Raw genomic sequence first — 23,112 nt, 5'->3', positions numbered from 1 at the left:
CGTTAGACACGCTCCGATTGGTTAGTTTTTAACCGGAAGTAGGTTACAACCCACTCTTTTCTCTTTGCTCCGTGGCATTCTGTAACACAACCTACCTACCGACTGCTGCTAGTTTAACACAAAATGCGACAGCTGTAATGAGGGACAGGGATGGACAAAGCCGGGATTAGGTGAGTGAACGTTTGGGGAGTACTATGGGTAACAGAGAGGCTTTCTAACGGGTAAGAATAAAAACCCGAAAGCGAAGTGAAGCGCGGAACACCGCTAAGCTAGCAGCAGAACTGTAGTCATGTCCGGTTCGAATTTTTTCGAAATAAGGGGATGTGCTGCCTGTAATGTCGCAAATTTCAAAAGAATTAAAGGTGCTGAAATTTGCAAATATGCCACAAGGGGAAAAAAATCTAATTATCAAAGGTTTTAGGCTAAGAATTTTTTTTTAATTCTGGAAATATAGCCAACTTTTCTCTGTCGCCATACCAGTAGCTTAATTAGAGTTTGAAAGCCTCCCATTATTAGCATGACTTGGTTCTGTTGTTTTTCAGGCAGTCTTGTGTTACTTTGTCCTTGACTTAAACTATGTTAAAATCAGGCAGTTTCATGTCGACGGATGGTACTAAAGATACTTGTATGTGAGGCAAAACAAAAAGACACATTGTAGAAGGGCTGTAAATACCCCCCCCCCCCCCCCCCCCCCACACACACACACACACACACACCCCTTCCAAACTGTTGAATAAGCACTCTTTAAAGTCGGTTCCTCATTTTTGTGACACATCATCAGCAGAACAGTTTTGCGTTAGACATTCTTTGTGTGAGTAGTTACAATCTGAAAAAACTAATATCATAGTTGCGTTTTGCCTTTTAGAATGTTAATAAGAATCATTAATATTTCATATTTCTGTGTTTGGTGTTAAACATTCAAACATACAAACATTCAAGATCTAATTTTAGAAGAAGGCATTAAGGTTAAAAAAATAAATGTACAAAGAAGTATTTTGACAGCTTAGGCTTTTAAAACATCAGCACAAGCTCAGTTCCAGTTCTGGCTGGATTCAGAGCCCTATTTCATTATAGCTGTCTAGAGACTGATTTATATCTGGGTGTGAGAGCCTGAAAACAGGGTTACTTTGTAAGTGTAAGCTTGGAGCTGTGTGACCTTCAAGAACCTGCTGCACATGGTATCTGGTTGATACGATATTAGGCGTGGAAAGTCCTGAAGGCTGCCTTTCTTTTTTTACCAGGGATTCTTGACTGGTGAGCCTTGTGTGACATTTACCAAGCCTGTAATTCAAAAGATAATCACAAATCGGCCTTGAACGCTGTGTGTGTTTCACTTGTTTTGTCCACTTTCGTTCCAAGAAGGTACCTCTCAGAATCTGGAGTGTTTGGTCTTGCCGCTTTGCACAAAGCCCGTGCATTTATTTTGAAGAGAAAGAGCTACACCGGAAGTCAGTCTGTAGCTAGCTTGCTGTGAAGCTCGCCCACCAGTTTCCTTGTGTGCTGTTGTTTGGCTGAGAGCTAGCTGGCGTGTGTTAGCTGTCCAGGTGTAGCTAATCCCTGCTGTCCCTCCTTTTTCAGGTTTAAACGGAATCTTTGAAGTGAAGAAGTCGGATAAATGTTCAAAAGAAACTTACTGACTGAAGGAAACTATAGATAGCAGGTTGGTTTATTTGAAAGGTTGCTTAAAGGTAACACATTAAATGTCATTGTATGATTATCTGCTGTTTTGTCATCAGTGCTTTTATCTAAAAGTCCCCGTATTGGGATCCTGGATTGTGGCTTTTTTCTGATTGTGGATTTCTGTGTTTTTAACAGCTGATCGTTTTGTGGATTTACACAGGAGCTATGTGTGGAAATACTGATGCATTGGAGCCAAAGAACAAGATCTCTTTATTCCAAAATGACCTACACACCCATGTCTCTAAGATGATGTACAGAAACCTGTTTTAAGTAATGTGAGCAGTCCGGGGCGAAGGGAATGCAGGCTCGTCAGCTATAGCTTTTATGAGAACGTGATGCCCAGGCGGGGGTTGCCACTTCAGGGTCGGGTCCGCTGGCTCTTCCTGGGTCTTTTTCTGCTGCTGGTGTTGCTGCTGTTTGCATACCTTCTGGAGTGCACTCCACCAGCAGACGTCAGCCTGATCTTACCAGGCCCTGTAGGGGAGCCCTATGGCAAAGAATACTACCAGGCCCTGCTCCAGGAACAGGAGGAGCGCCACCTGAACCGTGCTGCCAGTCTGAAGCGGCAAATTGCCCAGCTTAAGCAGGAATTACAGGAAATGAGTGAGAAGTTGAAAGTTCTCCAAGAGAAAAAAGAGCTTCCAGGAGTTCCGGGTCTGGCCGATAAAGACCAAGAGCCCGGAGATTTGCTGGAGTACTTGCATTCTCAGATCGACAAGGCTGAGGTCAACACTGGAGCTCGCCTTCCAAGCGAGTATGCCTTGGTGCCGTTTGAGAGTTTTACTTCTTCCAAGGTGTACCAGCTGGAAATGGGGCTAACGCGGCACCCAGAGGAGAAACCAGTCCGCAAGGACCGCAGGGATGAGCTGGTGGAGGTCATTGAGGCCGCACTAGACATCATCAACAACCCCGATGAGGAGGATGGTGTGGAGGATGATGTGCCGATGCAGAGGCAAACCTACACAGATGGTCACTTTACTGAAGGTGAGACTCTCAGTTAAATTACAGAGTAAGAGGCAATGACTGTAACCAGTGTTCAAAATGAACCTTTTATTAACAGTTTCCACTCAGTGAAGAGACTCGTTGAAAAAGAAAATCACCAGGAAAATCTATTTTTAACGATCCAGAATAATAAACTGAGCCTTTGTTCCAAATCTGATTTGGTTAGTACATTTTATTAAGACAAAGGAGCACTGGGTTGCACTGATAAACACGATCTGACAAACACTGGCCAATATTGCCTATTGATTGATGTTGGCATATGACAGTTATCAGATTTTGTGAACAGCCTATATTTAGGAATATAAATGTTGCACTGGTTAAATGTTCAAATTGTGTGAGCTGCAAGACTTTAACTCTTTACCCTCTGAAAACCTTTGAAGCTCTTTTCTGAACTTGATGCTTTCTGTCATATTTCAGGCCCGCTTATAGAACAAAGTGACTGGGTGTGCATCAGAAGTTAGTGAGGATGGTCCCTGACCTTGCAGCTTTCTTTGGAAAAAACGAGTCAAAATTAAAGCACATCTTTTATTTTCTTTTAGAATATTTCTTTATTTTCCCCTTATTCCAGGAAAACAAACGACAAAACAAAATCAGCCAAATTGTTACTTTAAACAGTGATATTGGGCCAAAATGTCACAATCGGCAAAGGTCCGATTCAAGTTCAGACAGAAAAAACTTGACCTCAAAAGTGATGCGTCAAACGTAAAATACATTTGAAAGTTCATAAGCTGCACACTCAGCTGCAATGACCCTCCATGACTCCTGCTCCTTGGCTAGTGTATATTGCTTGGTCAGAGTTGTGGTTAGGAGATTACATGAGATAGTTAAGGTTTGACAAAACTGCAGGGGTCAGAGCCAGTCAGATTAAGATTGTGGTGTGCCTTTGCATAGCAAGGATGGGGACAAAAGTTTATGCTACGTGTCTGTGTTTGCGCGTTAGTCATGCACAGCAGTAGTGCCAAACAGAAAGTCTCCTTGAATTTGGCATTTAGTGCCACTTAGTGGATAACTGGTATGTTTTCTCAGCCTGTCTCAGTGTTTTTCAGATTGTCTTCTTTTGGCAGGGCTGTACCGGACAGAGCGAGACAAAGGGACACTTTACGAGCTCTTCTTTGCCAAAGAGGATTCCAGCAGTTTCCGCCACGTCACACTCTTCAGGCCTTTTGGGCCCTTAATGAAAGTCAGGAGCACATCTGTGGAAACATCAGGAATGATTATTAACATCATTGTGCCACTAGCGGGCAGAGCAGAAACTTTCTCACAGTTCTTGCAAAACTTCAGGTGAGAATGAATCTTAAATCCATCCCTCTCCACTAAACATGAGCCAGCACCCTTGGCCTTCATTAGACATGTTGGCTTTTGTTTCCACCATTGTTGTGGAAAGCACTGCAGCCTTGTGTGTTCTTGTAATCCATTTGAAAAATGCATGTGTTTTTAGGGAGGTGTGCATACAGCATGACAGAAGGGTACATCTCACGGTGGTTTATTTTGGGCAGGAAGGTCTACAGGAGGTGACGTCATCTCTGGAAAAAATGTCGAGGTGAGTCTATTGAACAGAAAGACTTTTTAACAGGCTTGTTAATATGTCGTATGAGGCATTTGTTAAAAATCAGGCGTTTTGTTTTACAGGGAGGAGAGCTTCTCTAACTACACTCTCATCCCAGTGGACGAGGAGTTTTCCCGAGGTCGAGGTTTGGATATCGGAGCTCATGCATGGAAGAAAGGCGACGTCTTAATGTTTTTTTGTGATGTGGACATTCATTTTACACTCGAGTTCCTTAACACCTGTCGTCTCCACGCTGCTCCAAGTAGGTTTAATTGGCTCACATTCATTATAGTCTTTTAGTGCTCTTGCTCTCAGCCAAAGGTTAATTTGCTTGTTCTGTTTTACAGACAAGAAAGTCTTCTATCCTGTCGTGTTTAGTTTGTACAATCCTGCCATTGTCTACGGAAATTTGGAGCTGGCTCCACCTGTTGAACTCCAGCTGGTAAGATGTGTAAAGGTTCCCATTCTGACCAACGTGTTAGAAAGCTGGTTTGGTGGTGACCTGTGTGTCAGAGATGACTATCTGTTTTCAAATAGATTCATAAAAAGGATGCTGGATTCTGGAGAGACTTTGGATTTGGAATGACATGCCAGTATCGCTCCGACTTTCTAAATATCGGTAAGCACCAATCATTTGTTTTATTAGACGCGACAGTTGTGCGTAACATGTTTTAAATGGGTCCTTTCCCCGCAGGTGGTTTTGATCTTGAAGTCAAAGGTTGGGGGGTGGAAGACGTCCACTTGTACAGGAAGTATCTGCGGAGTGACGTGATAGTGATCCGCACGCCTGTGTCGGGTCTGTTCCACCTGTGGCACGAGAAGCAGTGCGCGGACGAGCTGACGCCGGAGCAGTACCGCATGTGCATCCAGTCCAAAGCGATGAACGAGGCCTCCCACTCTCACCTGGGGATGCTGGTTTTCCGCGAGGAGATCGAGGCTCACCTACGCAAGCAGGCCTTCAAGACACAGAGCAAAACAGAGGACTGAGCGAGCCTCTGCGTACCCAGCATCATTTCTACATTAAGACTGCATGGTGCTGATATCATTAAGGCACTACAGCAAAGACATGTTTACACGGATCCTTCTGCATTTCACCGCACAGCTGTAGACAAATGAATGTACAAAAATGAACATTAGTCAATGTGAAATTTCACAACGTGGCAACAAGTGTTACTGAAGAGCTGACGCATAATTAGCAATACTTAACTTGCTGAGGGAAGAACAACAGGTACGTATCTAGTGGATTTAGGTTGACAATATGTTACATGAAATCAAATCAATAGGCATGCGCTTTCTAACTTTGAACTCAACAACTTCTCATTAAGCCATCCTGCCTGCTTCAAACACAGCACCTGACCTGCAGCCAGCCTCTTTAGCACCTTTTACAGCCAAATATGACTTCAGAAAGATTTCAGCTCATTGCGATGATTTCTGGCAGCTGTTGCGTGTTTGGACAGGCTTTTTAAGTCAAACTAAAGACACATTAAAGGATAACAAGTTGCATAATTTATTGACAACTGTAAAGACGTTGCACTTTCTCATAGTGAACAAAAGAAGCCAAAAGTTTCAGCTGATCCTCAAACACTTTATAATCTTTCACTCAGTATTTTGGCAGTAGTATATGGAGCCATAATATTCTGTTGCTATTAGAAGTTCTGTGAGAGGGGCAGTATGGTTTTTTTTTTTTTTTTTAAAAAGGGAACTTGTGTTTTGTGACAGTGAGTCGCTGTTATCATTCATTTATTGCCGATTGTTTCCAAGTAAAGAGTTCACCTGAAAAGCATGTTGATCAAATGGTTCAAGGACTTGAGCAGAGATCTGCTTACTGCATGCAACGCTACAATATCAGGTGTATGTGGACCAGTATTATTGTATAGATAACAACGAGCGTCGTTCCCAGCACTACGATTCCCACTTCTTGACTGGGATTGAATGTTACAGTCCTGCTTGTAAATATTTTTCTAATATTCCATTGTTTCATACATGTGAGTTAAATATGTGCCTACATGCAGACAGTACTATGAGCTGTATTCACAGCTGCTGGTTTTTATTCCACATAATGTTACAGCTGAACAGTTCACAGGTTAGAGGGGTAATTTTAATGAGGACAGCTGTCTAAAGATTACATAGTGCAGGCAAGAAGTGCTTTTTCTCCCTCACAGAGGAAGCAGGTCTCATCTGGTACTGTAATTATTTTATTATTAATGTTTTTGCAAATATTCCAGCTTTCTGTAGATAGTCTTCGAGTCTCTCCTTACCCTGCAGGAGAAAACATCAGCAGTACACAATCCAAACGAAACACTTGAGCAAGGTGATGATTTATTTTGAGTCTTGCCATGAAATAAAACGTACAGAAGGCTGCATTCGCTTCTGCTCCTTCCTTTCTGCTGTTAGTATTCGATCTGCTGATACATGTTCTTGGGAAACTTGACCCCTCCCCCCATTTCTATAATTTATACTATAAAAATGTAATATCAAACTTGTCAAGTTTCTTTGAATCAACGAGCTCATTTGTATGTTTCTTAATTTAAGACAAATGGCGTAATACAATTGTATTATTCATCTGTATATAATAAACTACATCAATAAAAAAAAGAAAAATAATCAAAATCCCAGTGAAGAAGTAATACATGAAACTAAATGGGACCAAAGCAGACAGGTGTACTCTGTGTATTAATGAGCCATCTGTTCTGGATGGATCCCCATGGTCTTGTAGATCTCTTTGAGAATGAGCAGAGCCGTGTCTTCAGATTGCCTACAAAACAACACAAGTGTTAATACACAGGTTTCAGACAGTCACTGAAGCAGCTTCAAGGACTTCAGACGTCACTCACCATCATTTAAATGTGCAGTTTTTATACTGTGATGTTTCAGATGCCTCTTTTCCTCTAGTACCTACTCGACTCAACTTGATTCTGTTGCGGTCGTTTTCCATTACAGTTGAGTACCACCTCCACGTGGGTCATTAAAGCTTTTTGTCAGACTCTGGGACCACAGTGGGGTTTTTTCTGCGGCCATTTTTCTCGTTGCCAGGTTTCAAAAATGGTGGTTTGGATTTTTGTGAAGGAGTCACTCTCATGACTCATCAAGTGACACCATCGTCTGGCCTATTGGTGGCATGCAGTCTGATTTCACATTTTCGGATTAACTGTGATCACTTGGAACGCCGGCCGAGCACGTACTAAAGAAGGTAATACCCACCCAGTACCAGGTACTACCACCTAATGAAAAACTATCAAAACTAAGTTGAATCAAGTCGAGCTAAAAAGGTACTGATGGAAACGAGGTAAGAATGTACTGTGAGGAAAGGGCCTAAAAATCAGCAATGAATAAAAAAAAATCTATGCTGCAGAAGAGTAAGTCTTTTTTTTTTTTCATGAAACCAAAATAATATAAGGACTTTGTAAATTATTAAGAATCACATATTTGAGAGGCTGAAACCACCAAACCTGTTACTTTTGCACATAGTAAATATTGAAATTATTAATTGATACCAAAAAACATGGACTTAGTTTTCAGTCTGTGTCATTCAGCTGCTTAATACTCAAGTTTCCATTCAAATTGCAACTACAAACAGGTCTTTAATATGAGATTGCTTGTACCAGTAGCAGAGGTGACTCTGGAGGGCAAACAAATACTCGTTGAAACTCTCAATGGGCTTCTCCTGCAGGACGTAGTCGATGCGATTCCCTCCGTTTAACATCCCGATCTTCACCTGAGACTCGTCGTCTTCTTTTTGAAGCTCAGGGTTGTCTGGAATCTTATGCTCTGTGACAAACCAGATCAAAACGGTTGATCTAACAGTACAGAAAATAGTCAAACGAAGACTCACAAGTGAGCTGCACTCACCCTCGTGCACTTGTTGCTTCTCCTCCTCTTCGATCTGATTGGCCACAATGGCCAGCTGGGCCTGAAGTTGGGCATTCGAGGTGTGAGCACGAGCAAAGTCGTTGAGGGTCTGCCAGGCAGTCCTCAGGGAGCTGATGAAACCCTGCTTCAGGTCAGAGCCCATCCTGGAGAGAGACTCCTTTAGCTCTGAAACACACAGAATCACACCTAAGCCCATTTCCACACAACCAATGAAACCTACATACACTAAAAAAAAAAAAAAAGCAACCACCACGAGAAACTTTATTTTGCTGTCACCTTGATGTTTTTCTGCACAGCCAAGGAAAAAACGAATCAGTTTTATTTGCCACTACGTTGCTTCATGGCAATTGAAGTGCAAGAATAGAGTCTTTGTGCTGTGTAACTGCAGATATTGGGGCACTCCACCCTTAAACAGCAGAGAGGCCAAAAATACTGAAAAGTTTAGTTTAGGCTCAGTAACTAACTCTGTATCTGTAACTGTCAGCATTCACAATTAAAACCTGATTATTTTTTGTTCCTTTTGCTTGAAACTTAATCTCATATGTGACTACAACACATCTGCTCTGAGTGTTTGGGTCCATACCAAGATGAAGCCTCTTCCGTCCTTTGTGATGTGGGATCAAAACAGGCTTCGAGTCCAGGTCTGGCATTATCATGGGCTCGATCCTGTAAGCCACTGGGTCCAGCTAAAAGACATTAGTCTAGTGAATGAAATGCCTGTCCACCAGAATAATGTACAAATCTGACCCAGAAACAATAAAACATGTTACAAATAGCTATAAATACACAAACACATACTGGATGATAAATATTGAAGAATCCCTTGCATGTGGGCAGCTGGTACGTCTCTTCGATCTTCTCAAGTCCTCGTACAGTCAGGAACATGCCGATTGGAGAACCCAAGGCAAAGAAATTCACAGGCTCAAAGTCCAGAGTGTGGTAGATGACAGACACCTGCAAAAAGTTTATTAAATGTCAGCTCTGCTTCAGAATAGCAGCTCATTGTTGCTGAAAGACAGATGTGTTTACCTGCCCCGTTCCCACTTCAAAGTAATTGTAGTCCACATGGACAGAGGAGACGGTGCTGCCCACTGGAAGCTTCTTCACAGTTGGATCAGAGGGAACTTCAGCTGCTGGTGGAGGTGCTGCAGTCTGAGTGACCTCTTTGACCTCTTTTTTGTTCTCCTGAGCTGCAGCCTGTGAACATGAAACCATGAGGGACGGGTCCATAATCACAATTTTTGCAAGCCTCGCAGATACTCAGCAGACAAACTTACCTGCTTATTCACTCTTTCTTTCACAAATTTGGCAATTTTTTTTCTGGGACCAAGTGGGATACCCATCTCCTTCAGGTCCTCAATTGTGCACATAAGCTAAAAGGGTCAGAATAAGATGAATTACATTATATTGCATAAAACCCCCGATGTTCTCAAATGACCTTATACAGTTTACATTTATAACTAGATTTCTTATACTTCTAAAACATAAAAACATATCTCGACTCCTAGCAGTGTGTAAAATAAAAGGTGGACTGTGTTCTTACAAAAGATTCAATGTCAATCTTCTCCTCATCAAAGGTACTCTTGTATTCAGACAGGCCCAGATGTTCCAGCATAGCAGCAAGATCCTCAAACTCCTCCCCGTCTTCTTTGGGCTGCTCCTCCACAGCTGGAGGGGTGACGGCACTATTTTCCTGTGCAACAGGGGCCGTCACCTGATACAAGAAGCAAAATTTACAATTACATACAGAACCTTTATTCTGAAAATATTCAACTCATTTACAAATAAACGGAAAAGAGCACGGTGTTTGTTTTATTTTTACAGTATATTGTAATTTATTTAAATTAGTCAGGGCGTGACCTGTCTGACTTCTCCGTTAGCAGCGGGCATGGTTGGCATGGCCCCTCCAGGTGAGGCATTCTTCTGATTTGAAAGCAGGTCAAAGAGAATCAAAGAACCTGCAAGGAGAAACATGCAGAAAAATTAAGTGATGGTGGAAAAAACAGAAAGGTTAGAAGCTGATTAAACATGTTTATTACCTAAGCTGTGTCCTGCCACTGACACTGCTCCTCTGAAGTCCGGGTTCCTCTCCATGAACAGGGCATAGAGTCGGTTAATCTCCTGAGCAACAGTGTCCATGATGGTCTGGCAGTAAGTGGGACTGTTGTAGAAAAGCACATCTAACAAGGTCTCGTTGGTAAAGTGACGTAAACGCCCGGTGCTGGGCAAAGTGATCTTCTTTATCCTTCTGCAAAGATGAACACAAATAAGTCTGTTAAGGTCCTGCAAGGATGTCTGGTGAACTGAGGCACCAATTGTCTCCAGCATATAATGACAGTGTCCAATAAATGTTCTGTTTACCCCTCTCTGAGTAATGATCAAGGACTTACAGGTGACAAACAATGTCAATTTAAAATAAGAGAGTAAGTCCAGTGTTTCCATCCAGTCAGGAGCTATTTATAATATCACCACATGTGTGTCAGGCCTCTTTGGTGTTAAGCCTTTGTCCCCCTCACCTGTCCACCCCTGTGGCATCTCCATGTAGAGCCGTGTGCCACTGCACGGGCAGAAACTCCACTCTGCTGATAGCGTGTTCATCCAGCGATTTCTTAAAATGGCTCTGCAGCAGCTTCAGCGACACATTACGGAAGTCGTCCACTGAAAGCACGACAAAACAGCATTTTTAACGTTTCCTTCGTGCACATCGTTACACGACTGCAGTGTGACTGCTCATTACTTCATTACTCACCACACTCAATCATGCTCCGAAATCTCAAGTCACACACGGGGCCAATTCCATGAACCATGAACACAAGATGATCCACTGTTGAGAGCTCACCTGGAAAGAGATGTCTCTAATCTTAAATATGTGCATAAAATGTGAACTACAGTCAGAATGAGGCTGCATTATACTTCACCTAGCACCCAACCAGCTATCAAAAAGTCCTAAAAAACTGATTATGATCCTTCTAATGCCTCTGGAATACCTTATCATACTTTCCATTTCCTAAAATTACACTTAGTGGATGATACAAACTGTGTTTACACTTAGAGCAAATTATTTTGAGCACAGCGGAACTTGTCTACCATCAGGCACTTCATCGTGGTCATCATCGATCCCTCTCTTCACCACTCTGGGTCTGGTCTGCCCGTCCTGAGTTGTGCCCCACTCATCTGGTACGCAGGAGGGCTGAAACTGCACTATGACCTACAAAGGCAAACAGATCAATGCTCGTGAACTATAAAGCTAATTACATCATCAGACGGCTACAGCACATTAATCAAACAGGGGTTTACCTTTGGATTGTGCATCACAATAGTTTCCCCTGATGGGAACTCCAGCCTGCGGTGCCACTGGTTGGTAGACACAGCTTTCTTATATTCAGCCTAGAGATGATGCAATAATACAATATTATAACTTTCTTTTACAACAGTGCAGCCTAAACTAAATCAATAAAGAATAATGCAGAGGGTATAAAAAACAGTATTTTTGAGACAAACCTCAAGCTTATCGCTGAACTCCTCAGAGTAAGGAATAAAGCGACTATCTGTATCTCCTTTGTAGAACCAGGTGCAGCGTCGGACCTCTGTAGGCTCCTCCTCCCAGTACACTGCAGTCCGCATGCGGTCATAAAGCTGCACGTCATACCTCCCTCCGTCTGTGCGTACGATCACACTTTCTGGATCTGGTTGAACTGAAAGAATGAAGAAAAAAAAAAAAACTTCACTGTGCAGTTCAGGTCAAGATGAGATTCTCAAGACTCCAAAGATAAATTTGCACGTGTCTTGTCGTACCAGAGTTGTACGTCTCCTCAAGCTGAAGGGAGTCAAAGATACTGAAAGGAAGCCAGACGCTTTTTGACTCCACCTGCTTGCAGTAGAACCAGTGAGGCTGAACTGGCTCATAGACGTTGTAGTTGTACGGCATCATGGGAACAGCAGGAACGACAGCTCCAGCTGTGGTGGTTGGAAGTGGAGGTGGAGGGCCCTGAATCTGTGTGGGAGGAGGCTGAAGAGAGAAAGATGTGATTTAATTTCCCAAATAAGTTAATAAACCCTTTGATCAACAACACCGGTGTTACACTCACCTTTGTATACATGGGTCCTGATGGGGGGAACGTTTGCGGTGGTGAGCTGACCAAGTAGGGATTCTGCTGTGGCGTGTGTGTTGGCGGCAGGACTTCCGGAGCTGGAATATAAGGACTAGCTCTGCTGCTGGTGGGGGTGTGCCTGTACGGGTTGTGGCTCTGCGGCTGCATCTGGGGAGGCGGTGGGGTCATTGTGGTAGGGGGAGGAGTGTGACGCCCCATGGGGCTCTGGTAAACTGCACTACCAAACATCGAAGGAGAAGGGTTCATTTGTGAGCTGGCAGGTGGGGGTTGTGGTGGAACCATGCTGACACTGCTGGGAACAGAAACGTGTCCCGTTGTGGTCGGGGCTGCAGACAGCACTGGCGGGGGGCATGGAGAATGGCCTATGGATGCAAATGGGTCAGTACTGGTTATGGGACTGGAGAAGTAGCTGAATGTAGACGGGGCATGTCCATTCCCAGATGTCTGACCTACAAAGCTGTCTTCTTCTCCAACATCAGTGGAGTCATCTACTGCACACCGACATGGAGAATAAAAGTGTAACACATGTTTCAGTATCTATGCAAAACATCTAACACACATTAAATCACAGAGATGAAGAATATATGCTCAGAGCTGTAGCTTTCTAGTGTTTAGTCCTTAAAGTATAAAAAGAGGAAACATGTTTATCAGGCGCTTGTTCAGCAGAATGTCGCATCATTAAATCCCTATAACAGGACGTTATCTTGCCATTTAACTCAGAACACTGTTTTGGCTGTGACCCTGAAACATACGTGCAAAATAAAACATCACACAGCTGCCAGTCTGACCACAACACATCGCTGTCAGTTAGGCTAACCTTACGCCTGATAAACGCTTCCCTATTCGGACAAGGTTTCTTTCTCTTTCTGTTACTTTTACACTCGGTAAGCCCCGATAGCGATACGGGAACCCAATTTGCTAACTAGCTTAGCTTGCTAACGAACCCGCAAACGTTTGGACATTTCCTCAGTCGGCATCTCGTCTCACCTCCTGACAGCACCGCCGGACCAGAGGCCTGACTCACTGGCATGAAAGGCAAATTGAAGTTAAACTCCGGAGCGGCGCTGAATAGTAAATTTGCACTGCTGTTTGGAGCATTATTATTTTTTCTATCTGCCATTTTCCCGGAGAATTACACGTAGCCACTACCGGAGCAGGCAGACAGGACACGCTCAGTTCTCCAATGAGCGTTTTTGTTTTTTTCACTGCGCTTGCAGATTTTGCTGAGCTATAAAGCATTAACCGGAGATTGCACGACTACAAGCGGCGTAGCACATATTATTCAGATCTACTAAAATCACGCAGGCAATTTCGCCACAGTTCTTTTGTTGGAGCTACAACAAACACTCTCGCTCACCACTGCCACCTATAGACCAAGATGATTACTTACACTGTAATATTGAATCTTTTAAATAAAAAAACAACAAACTGTATCTTTAGAAAAAAAATAGAAGTAACTCTATATTAAATACTATTTCTTTACTTTTCTTCACTACAGCAGGAATTTAAAGTCAAACGAAAAACACCCAGCCTATCCCGAAGAAGAGTTATGACGCACCTCCGTGCTCCGGTTGGTCCCCGTACCCAAAACAAACCCACTACGCTCTCCGTCTGGTGACGCAAATTTCCCGCCCTTCACTTCAGCGATCCCGTGTATGGGGAAAGTCAACAAACTGGTATTTTCACTGTGATTTTACTTTGATATATTTTCTAATCTCCGGACCTTTATCACCATCTAAGCCATGCCTTCCACACATGACTGGATTAACGACCCCGTTGGTGTTGTTGAGGGGATGTTTGGTAAGACACCGGAACTTCACTCAGTAGGGCTAACGCGTGAACCTAGCTAGTTAGCTCTCTGACTACGTACCATGCCAACTTTGCACATTGCTGATGGCTGTGTGTGGTTTCTTTTTTCTTTATATTCCAAAAAGCAAATGACTTACACTTGTCTTACACTTTTTCGTGTAGTAACTGTACACACGCCAGTGCCACACATCAAGACGGAGACGGATTTTAAAGAATAAGCGGAAAAATCCACATATTCCTTAAAATCTTAAAGGACTAACATTTACGTGTCACTGGTGGGGGCGGTTATATTTAAGATAATAAAAGTTGCTTATATCTTTTAGACATGTTGTATCATGTATTTCTAGTAACTATTTTATCTATTTTTCCTTCCAAACCCCCACATTATAACAGGTTTTCTCTTTACCCTGTCTCACTTCTTTGCTCAACATATTACATTTATACACTTACTAGTCACTTCATTAGGTACATCTGTTGAACTCTTCAGTAAGACATATATTTAATCTCTCTAATATATGCAATTCCATGGCAACAACTCAGTGCATTTAACCACGCAGACATGGGCAAGACGACCGAGCATGAGAATTGGATGAAATGTGTTTTTAATTGACTTTGAATGTGGTATAATTGTTGGTACCAGACAAGCTGCTTTGAGTATTTCAAAAACTGCTGATATACTGGGATTTTCCCCCATAACCATCTCTTCGGCTTACAGAAAATTGGTCAGAAGAAGAGAAAATATCCAGTGCGGCCCAGTTCCTGGTGGAAATGCCTTGATGATGTTAGAGATCAGAGGAGAATTGTTCGTCTGCTTTGAGCTGATAGGAACGCAACAAAGTAACTCGAATGACTACTTGTTAGAACCAGGATATGCAGAAGAGCATCTGTAAATGTGCAACATGTCAAAACGTGTGGCAGATGTGCTACAGCAGCAGCAGATGTGCTATAGCAGCAGAACACTTCTTCTGTCAGCTAGAAGCCTGGGTCAGCCTGAGTCTTGATTTCTGCTGCAGAATTTGGATGGTAGGATCAACATTTGGCATAAACAACATGAAAGCATGTCTGCGTTCTGCCTTGCATCGCCAGTTCAGGTTGCTGGTGGTGTAATGATGTGTGAGGGATATCACACATTGTCACACTTTAGGCCCCTTAGTACCCGCTGAGCATCATTTAAAAACCACAACCAAACTGAGGGTTGTTTCTGACCATGTCTATTCCCTTTATGTCCACAGTGTGGGGGCGATCGTGGCTCAAGAGTTGGCAGTTTGTCTTGTAATCGGAAGGTTGCCGGTTTGAGCCCCGGCTTGGACAGTCTCGGTCGTTGTGTCCTTGGGCAAGACACTTCACCCGTTGCCTACTGGTGGTGGTCAGAGGGCCCGGTGGCGCCAGTGTCCGGCAGCCTCGCCTCTGTCAGTGCGCCCCAGGGTGGCTGTGGCTACAATGTAGCTTGCCATCACCAGTGTGTGAATGGGTGGATGAATGAATGTAGTGTAAAGTGCTTTGGGGTCCATAGGGACTAAGTAAAGCGCTATACAAATACAGGCCATTTACAGTGTACATCAGCCTGTGGTGGAATGGGAGATTCACATCATTGCTGACAAATCTGCAGCAACTGTGTGATGCTGTCACGTCAATATTGACCAAGATTTTCAAGGAATCTTTCAAGCACTTTGAATCAGTGACATAAAAAATTAGGACAGTTTTGAATGCAAAAGGTTAAACAAGTGGGAGGAGCACCTTTGATCTTTGCGAGGATGTACTTTGAAAATGCCTGGTGTGGGGACAGGTTGGGGGACTGGTCTGTGGTGGTAGTGGAGCTTCCATGAGTGCTCACACCAGAGGGCGCTTTCCATAGTGAGACACTGAGTGAGGCTTGAAAGGGAACATTTTTATCTAATGCAGCCCAGCTAAGCTAATTTTGCTCTACAACAACCATTTATCCAACTTTGAGTTTTGATTTGCCAATAAAATGATGCCTTCTTGATATTTCAGCTGCTTCCCAGAGTAATCCAAGCTCTGGCTGGGAGGCGAGAGCCGTGGAGTTCTTCAAAGATCGACTGAAAGAGAAGGACGCTCACACCTTGGTAATACAAATGACACTTTAAACAAAAACATGTGCACGAATGTCAGGCTCCTAATCTGTTTCTGCACACTTTGATGCAGGTCCCATCTCTCAACGACATCCCCATGCATTACCTGAAGCCCAACAGCCTCGTGAAATTTCGCTGTTTCATCCAAGACATGTTTGATCCAGAGTTCTACATGGGAGTCTATGAGACTGTCGATCCAGCCACACAGGCTAAAGTACGCACTTCTTTATCCTCTTGCCTGCTGTTATTGGTATGAGTGCAGCCCTTTGATAATCTCTTAGCTGTTTTCATCTTTCATCTTCTTTTTCTGTCTATTCTTTCACAGACGTTGCGATGTGGGAAGTATAAAGACGTGACAGAATGCGGGGTGAGTCTTTTCAAAGACTCATTCGCTATGAGTCGCTATAGATGGCTCATTTTAGCTCCAACTTGGTTGTTAACGAGTGTTTCATCTGCAGGTGGATTTTAACTCTAAAAACACAGTAACTGCAGAGCGACAGACTTTCTACTGTGTGCCAATCCCCGGAGAAAACCCCTGGGTCAAAGAGATATCCTCAGCTTGCAAAAGACCACACAGAATCGCTCTTTACGCAGCTGGCATTCGTGAAATGTGCATTCATATCTTGTGATCTGCTGCTCCGAGTTGTCCTTAACTCTGTTGCACAGATATGCCAACAGCAGCCAAGCAAGAGTGGTGCCTTCCACCTCGTACGTGCCAAGCAGACAGAAACGAAGCTACGAGGAAGACGACGACATGGACACGCAGCCACAGAAGCAGAGGGAAGCGCACGCTGGTACGAGTGTTCAGAATCGGCATTCGCTCGATAAAGTCAAATTTACTGTTGGTCAGAATAAGAGTGTTAGCATAAGGTCCAACTTATAGCTGCTCTTGATCAGTTACATTATATCATTTTATTGTGTCATTACTGTCATTTTTGAAACGCATTGATAACTTTGTGGATCCGTCCTTGCCTTGTGAGCATCGTCTAGACTCCTTTTTTCCTTGCATTATTGTGCAAATAGAAATAACTTGTGCTTTATAAAAGAAAATAGCATGTTTAGAAATGCTATGTTGAAAATCCTGCACTTTTGACAACGGTTTTATTTTTCCTCGCTGCAGGTCCTCAGAGTCCCACAGAACATCACGGCAACGGCGACTGTAAGCGGCAGGAGACAGAAGCTCCCTCCAGCCAGACGACATCCGCCTCCCACCTCGACCTCAACTTCCCCCTGCCGGGAGAGAAAGGCCCTTCCTGCCTAGTCAAGGTGCGCTGTGTCAGTTTATTCCTCTTCCAGTACTGAACTGTTTTGAACAAAGAGGTGATTTTAGAGACGATACAGCTATCACGAGGAGAGTTTTAGGACACATGCTATAATGTGCGTATCATTGGCAGGTCTACGAGGACTGGGACAGCTTCAAACTGAACGACATGCTTGAGGTCTACGGGATCCTCTCCGTCAGTCCCGCTCTCAGCGCCTTAGCCGACGAGAAGTAAGACACGTACTTTGATTTTTCCTCCCTGCCCCGATGTGCTCTGTTTGTTTCTCATTGTTGACGTTTCCGTACAGAGACGCCTCTTCAAACCTGCTGGATCCCACGGAGTCCATGGAGACGGCAGAGGAGCAGAGGGTGCACTGCCCGCCAGCCTCGCTCGTTCCACGCCTCCACATGCTCTACGCCAAGCAGCTGCAGCACAACAACCCCCTGCTGCCCTCTGCCGCCACCTCGGAGGACAACAGTGCTTGTAAGGACAAACAGTAGAGTAGCAGGCCTCCAAGTTTCTTCATTCTTTTTCCTCGTGTATGTTACACGCCAGTCATAAGCCAGTAAGCATCCAGGAAAATATTTCATAATCCTGCTACAAAAATAAGTATCGCAGCACGTTTTTTTTCACAGATGTAAATGAGATAGCTGAATGTAATCTCATTTACATAGCATCCTGCTAAATAAGCCTGAGTACTGGGGTTGTCTAGATTTCACTTGACAACTTGAAGAAGAGACACTTTTTGCAAGTTTGACTTCATTCCTCTGGAGGGATGAAGTCAGACTTTATTCAAAAAAACATTAAGTAAACAACCCGATGCTTCCAGCACTGCAGACAAATCAGTTATTAATGATGAATCAATGTGGGTGACACATTTAAACTGCTTTGACTACATAAATATTATTTGCAGTGACTGTGCAATACCTTAGTGATACAGAGCCTCCTGCAGCCGTCCTCGGTGTTGGAGGAAGCATGAGAATCCTTCAGTTCTGTGCACTTTTAGCACTGTTGTCGCACAGCAAAAAGAGCCTGCGGTCAAATCTAACACTCAGGATATTCTCCGTGTAGCTCAGTGGGTTCTTTCCGGTACTCCTGCTTTCTCTCACAGTCCAAAGACGGGCTCCTTAGGTTAACTGGCGATTCTAAATTGGTGTGAGGAGTGGATTAGGGGTGGGTTCTGATTATCGATTAAAATCGATTCTGGCTTGGATAACGTAAAATTGATTCATTAAAATCCTGAATCGATTTTAAAATATAAATATATTTTGCCCGAAACGCCAGAATCTCAGGTGAAACCTCACAAAATTTCAACAACCACCAAACAGCTAAAACGGTAAATGAGAGCAGGAACACGGATTCTGCACAAAGACGTAAACACAAAGCGCGGACCCGCCGACGGATCAGAATCAGTGAGATGTCGCCTTTCTCACCCGACAGCACGGACACAGTCGGGGCTGAAAGCCGACAGCTCACTGATTCTGATGTTTTGCCAGGTCTGCGCTTTGTGTTTACGTCCTTTTTGCACTCGATTCTGAAGCTGTTAGTTTTATCTCTCTCCAAACAATATTGACTAAACCAGCAGCAAAAGAAGATCCAAACTATGCTTCACATAAACACCATCATGAATTCACTCTTAGTTTTGCTGTTTTGCTTCAACCGCGATAAAATCACACTTCATGCACAGCTCTCTCTCTCTCTCTCTCTCTCTCTCTCTCTCTCTCTCTCTCTCTGTACTTCAAGAACAGTTTCCCATCTAAAAATCTTTTTAGTTTTCTTCATTATTCGCTTGCGCACAAGTCTACCGTTGTTTACAGCGCTGTCGGCCGCTGTTTTTTTCCTTTTACTTACTTCAGAAAAGAAAGCCTCATTTCTGCCGTTCAATAGGCTACTGAACAAATTTAAACGTCTTAAAATTATGCAAAATTGCAAAAACGCTTAGCCGTGTCTCTCTCTAACTTTGCTTCACTTCAGCAGTATCAGGTAATGTTCATAGGTTGACTTTCTTTTGTTTTTTAACTACTGCAGAATATTTTTAAAGTTACCTGTTATAAAATCCCAGGCCAGGAAAGTCGCCTTCATGTTTTTCTGTGTTTTATCCTCAGCTACTTTGACACAAATGCATCTGCTGTGATGCTCACACCTTTGATAAAGTCTCGCAAGTGTCAACTTTCTTTTTTATAGATATAAAAATATGGAAATGTACTGATGCGTGATCAGAATTATAAATATTATAATATATATATATATATATATATATATATATATATATATAAATATATATTTTTATATTTTTATATTTATATTTATATATTATATATATATATATATATATATATATATATATATATATATATATATATATATATATATATATATATATATATAATATTTCTGACTTTTCCATATTGGTTAAAGTTTAGCGCTGGCCCATTAAAAGTCATTAAAAGAGTCCTTCTCATTTCTGCTCAGTTTTCCTTCTTAGTTCACTCTACAGTTTTTATGTCCATGAACACAGTCCAGGTCAGGTTAGCAAGAGTCAAAAGTAATGATTCCATTAGGTTTTAGTCAAACATTAACAAGAGCTGAAGTTTAGTTTCTGTAGCATCAAACATTTACCCATGAGTGTTCCCATATGAGAGATTTCTGCACATTTAAGCATGTGATGCACAGCAGTAACTCATTCATTTGGCTGCTTATGGACATCTCTGACAGGATTACTGTGTACTTTACTTCCGACAGCTGAGTTTTCACACCATTTAAAAACAGTCTGAGGTGTTTACTAAAGTGTGCATGGATATCAAGGAAGTTGCTTCAGTAACATAACAGGACAGATGTACTGTCAGATCTCATTAATAAATAATATCGCTTAAGCAGGGCGACTTGTTCCATCAGTGTTGTAGGAATGTTTAATGAAGTGTGAGAAGTATTCAAATAAATCAGGAAAACAATCCCATTAAACTGAAGTTCATTTGCCTTGAAAAGCTTCTAATAAGAGGAACAATGCAGCGACTGGTTCAGACTGGAGCTGAGTTGATTCTCTGTCTATTCTTCCTCAGTTTTAGCTTCGACCCTGAGCGAGATGCCCTCTGTCAGAGAAGAGCTTCTGGCATACTTGACTCATGTCCTCCTGGGTGATGCTCTTGCAGCCGAGTACCTCATTCTGCATCTCATTTCTAACGTGTACGTAAAGTTCAGTACGCGAGCTTCCTGATTATTATTATTTTGGTTATTTTTTTATTTGATGGTTTCAAACTAACGCCAGCACACTTTTATTTTTCTTGTAGGTACGTGAGACGGGACGTCCTCCCGCTGGGCAAGTTTACCTTGAACATGAGTGGCTGTCCTACTGTTGCCTCATACACTGAGCGCCTTTATCAGATCATCCAGCAGCTCGTGCCTTCTGTGAGTTATCAGCGCAATCGGTCGCAGGTACTGCTTGGTTTATATCTGGATGAACTGAGACACACTCAACATTGTTTCCCCTGCAGTCACACTACCTGGGCATGAGCCTCCAGAACATGAACCAGATACGGTTGGTGCCTAAGAAGGACTACGTGGCAAACCGGCTGGTGAGCGGCGCCCTGCAGCTGGCGAAAAACACTTCCCTCTACCTAGATGAAACGCAGCTGGAGCAGGGACAGCTGGACACAACAGGTGGGTCTTCTAGAAAACCACAAGAGGTCGACAGCGAGGACTCAAACGCCGCCATTTTTCCTGTCCTTGTGACTGAACTGGGTTGGATCTGTTACTCTGTTGTGTTTGTGGCTGCAGGTGTGCGTAACGTCACGGCCTTGGGGAACCTGATCTCGTGGCAGAAGGTTGATTATGACTTTAACTACCATCAGATGGAATTCCCCTGCAATATTAACGTGCTCGTCGCGTCAGAGGGCCGCTCGCTGCTGCCGGTAAGAACGCAGTGAAAGCTCACTCCCACCCATCGCGGATCCCTCCCAGCACCCTCGCCTCGCTCCCCACCCCCGGCTACGGCTAGGGGAGGGGTTCGGTTTCCTCCGGTGTCTCACGAGGCAGAGCCGTGTCAGACGCTGGTGGTTGTTTCCAGCCGGCGTCACGCTGTCGTCTCAGCTGACATCGGTCGGCCGCAGCCAGCCCTTCAAGCCGGCGGCTTTAACTAGAGTCTCGCTGTGTTGCGAACAGCCTGAGGAATGTGCTGTGTGCTATTTCTGTGTGCTGGTCTAATGGGTTGCCATGGTGGCAGCTGTGTGCCACGGGAACAATCCCGGGAGAGGCGTCAGGCTCGGCCTGCTATTAGGCGAGCAGTGAAGGGCAGCGTCATGTAAACAACTCCCACGGTTCATTAAAGTCACAATGGTTACATGGTTGTGTTTACTGTTTACATCGAGCAGCTATTGGCTGATTAGAAGCTGGAGGCTCGGCTCCATCAGATGCTTAACCGTCACCAAGGCTTTGATCCTGTCTGCCGTGCTCTGAAGTTTTGGTAATATGCCAAAGTAGGCAGGCATGCAGCACACAGGGGAAACTTTTGCATAGCAACACCTAGTAAAAAAGACATCCTTTCTGGATATGGACTTCCTCTATGGCACACAATCAATATTATTCTTCATCTCCACAGTCTGACTGTCAGATACACCTGCAGACTCAGGTCGCTCCATCCCACCTGGAGGAGTATCTCAGCACCATGCACATGCTTTCTCAGGCCTCATCACAGCTCAACAAGTTCAGAATCTACCTGAGTGTGGCTCGGCTGCTTGACTACAGCATCTCAGATGAAGTGACAAAGGTGAGACAAGCTCTTATACTTACAGTGAGTTGAGTTTCAGCTAGTATGGTAGCTGTTTCTTCATGTGCCCAGTCTGTTTGAGCAGCCCTTTTTATAAGTTTGCATACAAGAATTAAGTGTCTCCTTTTCCTCCTGCTCTCAGTCAGTTGAAGATGACTTTGTAGACATGAGGAAGGATGACCCCCAGAGTATATCTGCCGAGGACCTGCACAGGATGCTCGTTGTGGCGAGGTGGGTTGCGATTTATATAACTGCCTTTATGTAGCATTTAATTAATTTTCATTCATGAGAATAATAACAGCCCCTGAGGTGCTTTAGAGTGTTAAGCAATAAGCTATAATCAAAACTGAAAGCACCATAAACAGGCTGATGATAGCTTCACGCCTCAGCGCAGCCAATTTTTTTTTTTTTTTAACTCGCTCGTACATCTCATAGATCGTCTCAGACTGGCAGCTTATTAAAACAGAGATGTGGCTCTCTGCGAATCTGTCCGTAGGTTGTTGTCTCTGAGCCAGGGTCAGACCTCGCTGTCCAGAGACAGCTGGCTCCGAGCCAAACACATCGAGGCGCTGCGGAGGAGCCGGATGGAGCAGCACAAGTGTGTCAACGGCAACGAGCCGTGATCAGAGGCAAATGACATGACTTTTGTTTGCTTTTTTTCCCCTATTTGATATCTAAACATTTTGTAATAAAGATGTTTTCATTTGCCACATAGTTCAGGTATTCACTTTTTTTTACAGTGCTGAGCTACATATAAGATTTAGATACTGTTGTATGTGCACTAACATCGCAGTTTATCATCACACTGAAGTTCTGCCTTAAATTCAAAGTCTCTTGTGGGGTTTACACCAGAGGTCAAGCTCTACTAGAAAGACAGGTCTGTTTACAGGAAAAATAATAATAATTTCTATCTTAAAAAAAAGAAAATGTAAATAAAGGAACAAGATCTAGATCACTGTTTGTCCTGGTGCATTTTTCT

The 23,112-nt window shown here is 43.4% G+C and overlaps 3 protein-coding genes across 5 annotated transcripts; 2 read left to right on the top strand and 1 right to left on the bottom strand.

Annotated features, from left to right (window-relative positions):
• The first annotated feature begins 40 nt into the window (after positions 1 to 40).
• On the top strand, positions 41 to 7,584 carry csgalnact2 (chondroitin sulfate N-acetylgalactosaminyltransferase 2). Of its 2 annotated transcripts, none has more exons than XM_006798997.3 (9): positions 41 to 170; positions 1,579 to 1,660; positions 1,841 to 2,664; positions 3,747 to 3,963; positions 4,121 to 4,222; positions 4,312 to 4,490; positions 4,576 to 4,670; positions 4,766 to 4,847; positions 4,923 to 7,584. In XM_006798997.3, exons 3-9 carry the CDS (start codon positions 2,016 to 2,018, stop codon positions 5,213 to 5,215), a joined length of 1,617 nt encoding a protein of 538 aa, XP_006799060.1. In that variant the 5' UTR covers positions 41 to 170; positions 1,579 to 1,660; positions 1,841 to 2,015; the 3' UTR covers positions 5,216 to 7,584. The 2 variants fall into 2 exon arrangements, with proteins under 2 accessions (XP_006799060.1, XP_006799059.1); XM_006798996.3 differs by having other exon boundaries at positions 1,816 to 2,664.
• Positions 5,712 to 13,557, bottom strand: sec23ip (SEC23 interacting protein). Of its 2 annotated transcripts, none has more exons than XM_006798998.2 (18): positions 13,198 to 13,557; positions 12,187 to 12,701; positions 11,894 to 12,107; positions 11,600 to 11,793; positions 11,396 to 11,485; positions 11,186 to 11,306; positions 10,848 to 10,937; positions 10,615 to 10,756; positions 10,138 to 10,346; positions 9,959 to 10,056; positions 9,642 to 9,812; positions 9,376 to 9,471; positions 9,128 to 9,295; positions 8,897 to 9,052; positions 8,682 to 8,784; positions 8,078 to 8,263; positions 7,831 to 7,996; positions 5,712 to 6,983 (listed from the first exon to the last, which is right to left on the bottom strand). In XM_006798998.2, the coding sequence occupies exons 1-18, from the start codon at positions 13,328 to 13,330 to the stop codon at positions 6,902 to 6,904; spliced, it is 2,934 nt and encodes a 977-aa protein (XP_006799061.2). In that variant the 5' UTR covers positions 13,331 to 13,557; the 3' UTR covers positions 5,712 to 6,901. The 2 variants fall into 2 exon arrangements, with proteins under 2 accessions (XP_006799061.2, XP_035767085.2); XM_035911192.2 differs by having other exon boundaries at positions 12,187 to 12,698.
• A 237-nt stretch (positions 13,558 to 13,794) lies between these two features.
• mcmbp (minichromosome maintenance complex binding protein) lies at positions 13,795 to 23,079 on the top strand. The gene is made up of 16 exons (XM_087850349.1): positions 13,795 to 14,010; positions 16,012 to 16,103; positions 16,183 to 16,323; positions 16,435 to 16,476; positions 16,568 to 16,658; positions 16,775 to 16,903; positions 17,230 to 17,375; positions 17,504 to 17,601; positions 17,679 to 17,854; positions 20,431 to 20,554; positions 20,659 to 20,776; positions 20,863 to 21,028; positions 21,146 to 21,279; positions 21,966 to 22,133; positions 22,276 to 22,364; positions 22,630 to 23,079. The coding sequence occupies exons 1-16, from the start codon at positions 13,953 to 13,955 to the stop codon at positions 22,754 to 22,756; spliced, it is 1,899 nt and encodes a 632-aa protein (XP_087706475.1). The 5' UTR covers positions 13,795 to 13,952; the 3' UTR covers positions 22,757 to 23,079.
• Positions 23,080 to 23,112: the final 33 nt, after the last annotated feature.

This window comes from Neolamprologus brichardi, chromosome 13 (genome assembly GCF_056152115.1).
Source record: "Neolamprologus brichardi isolate AB-2024 chromosome 13, ASM5615211v1, whole genome shotgun sequence".
Taxonomy (NCBI): Eukaryota; Metazoa; Chordata; class Actinopteri; order Cichliformes; family Cichlidae; genus Neolamprologus; species Neolamprologus brichardi.
Note: the sequence above shows the minus strand (reverse complement) of the source record. Positions and strands in the feature narration are given on the sequence as shown.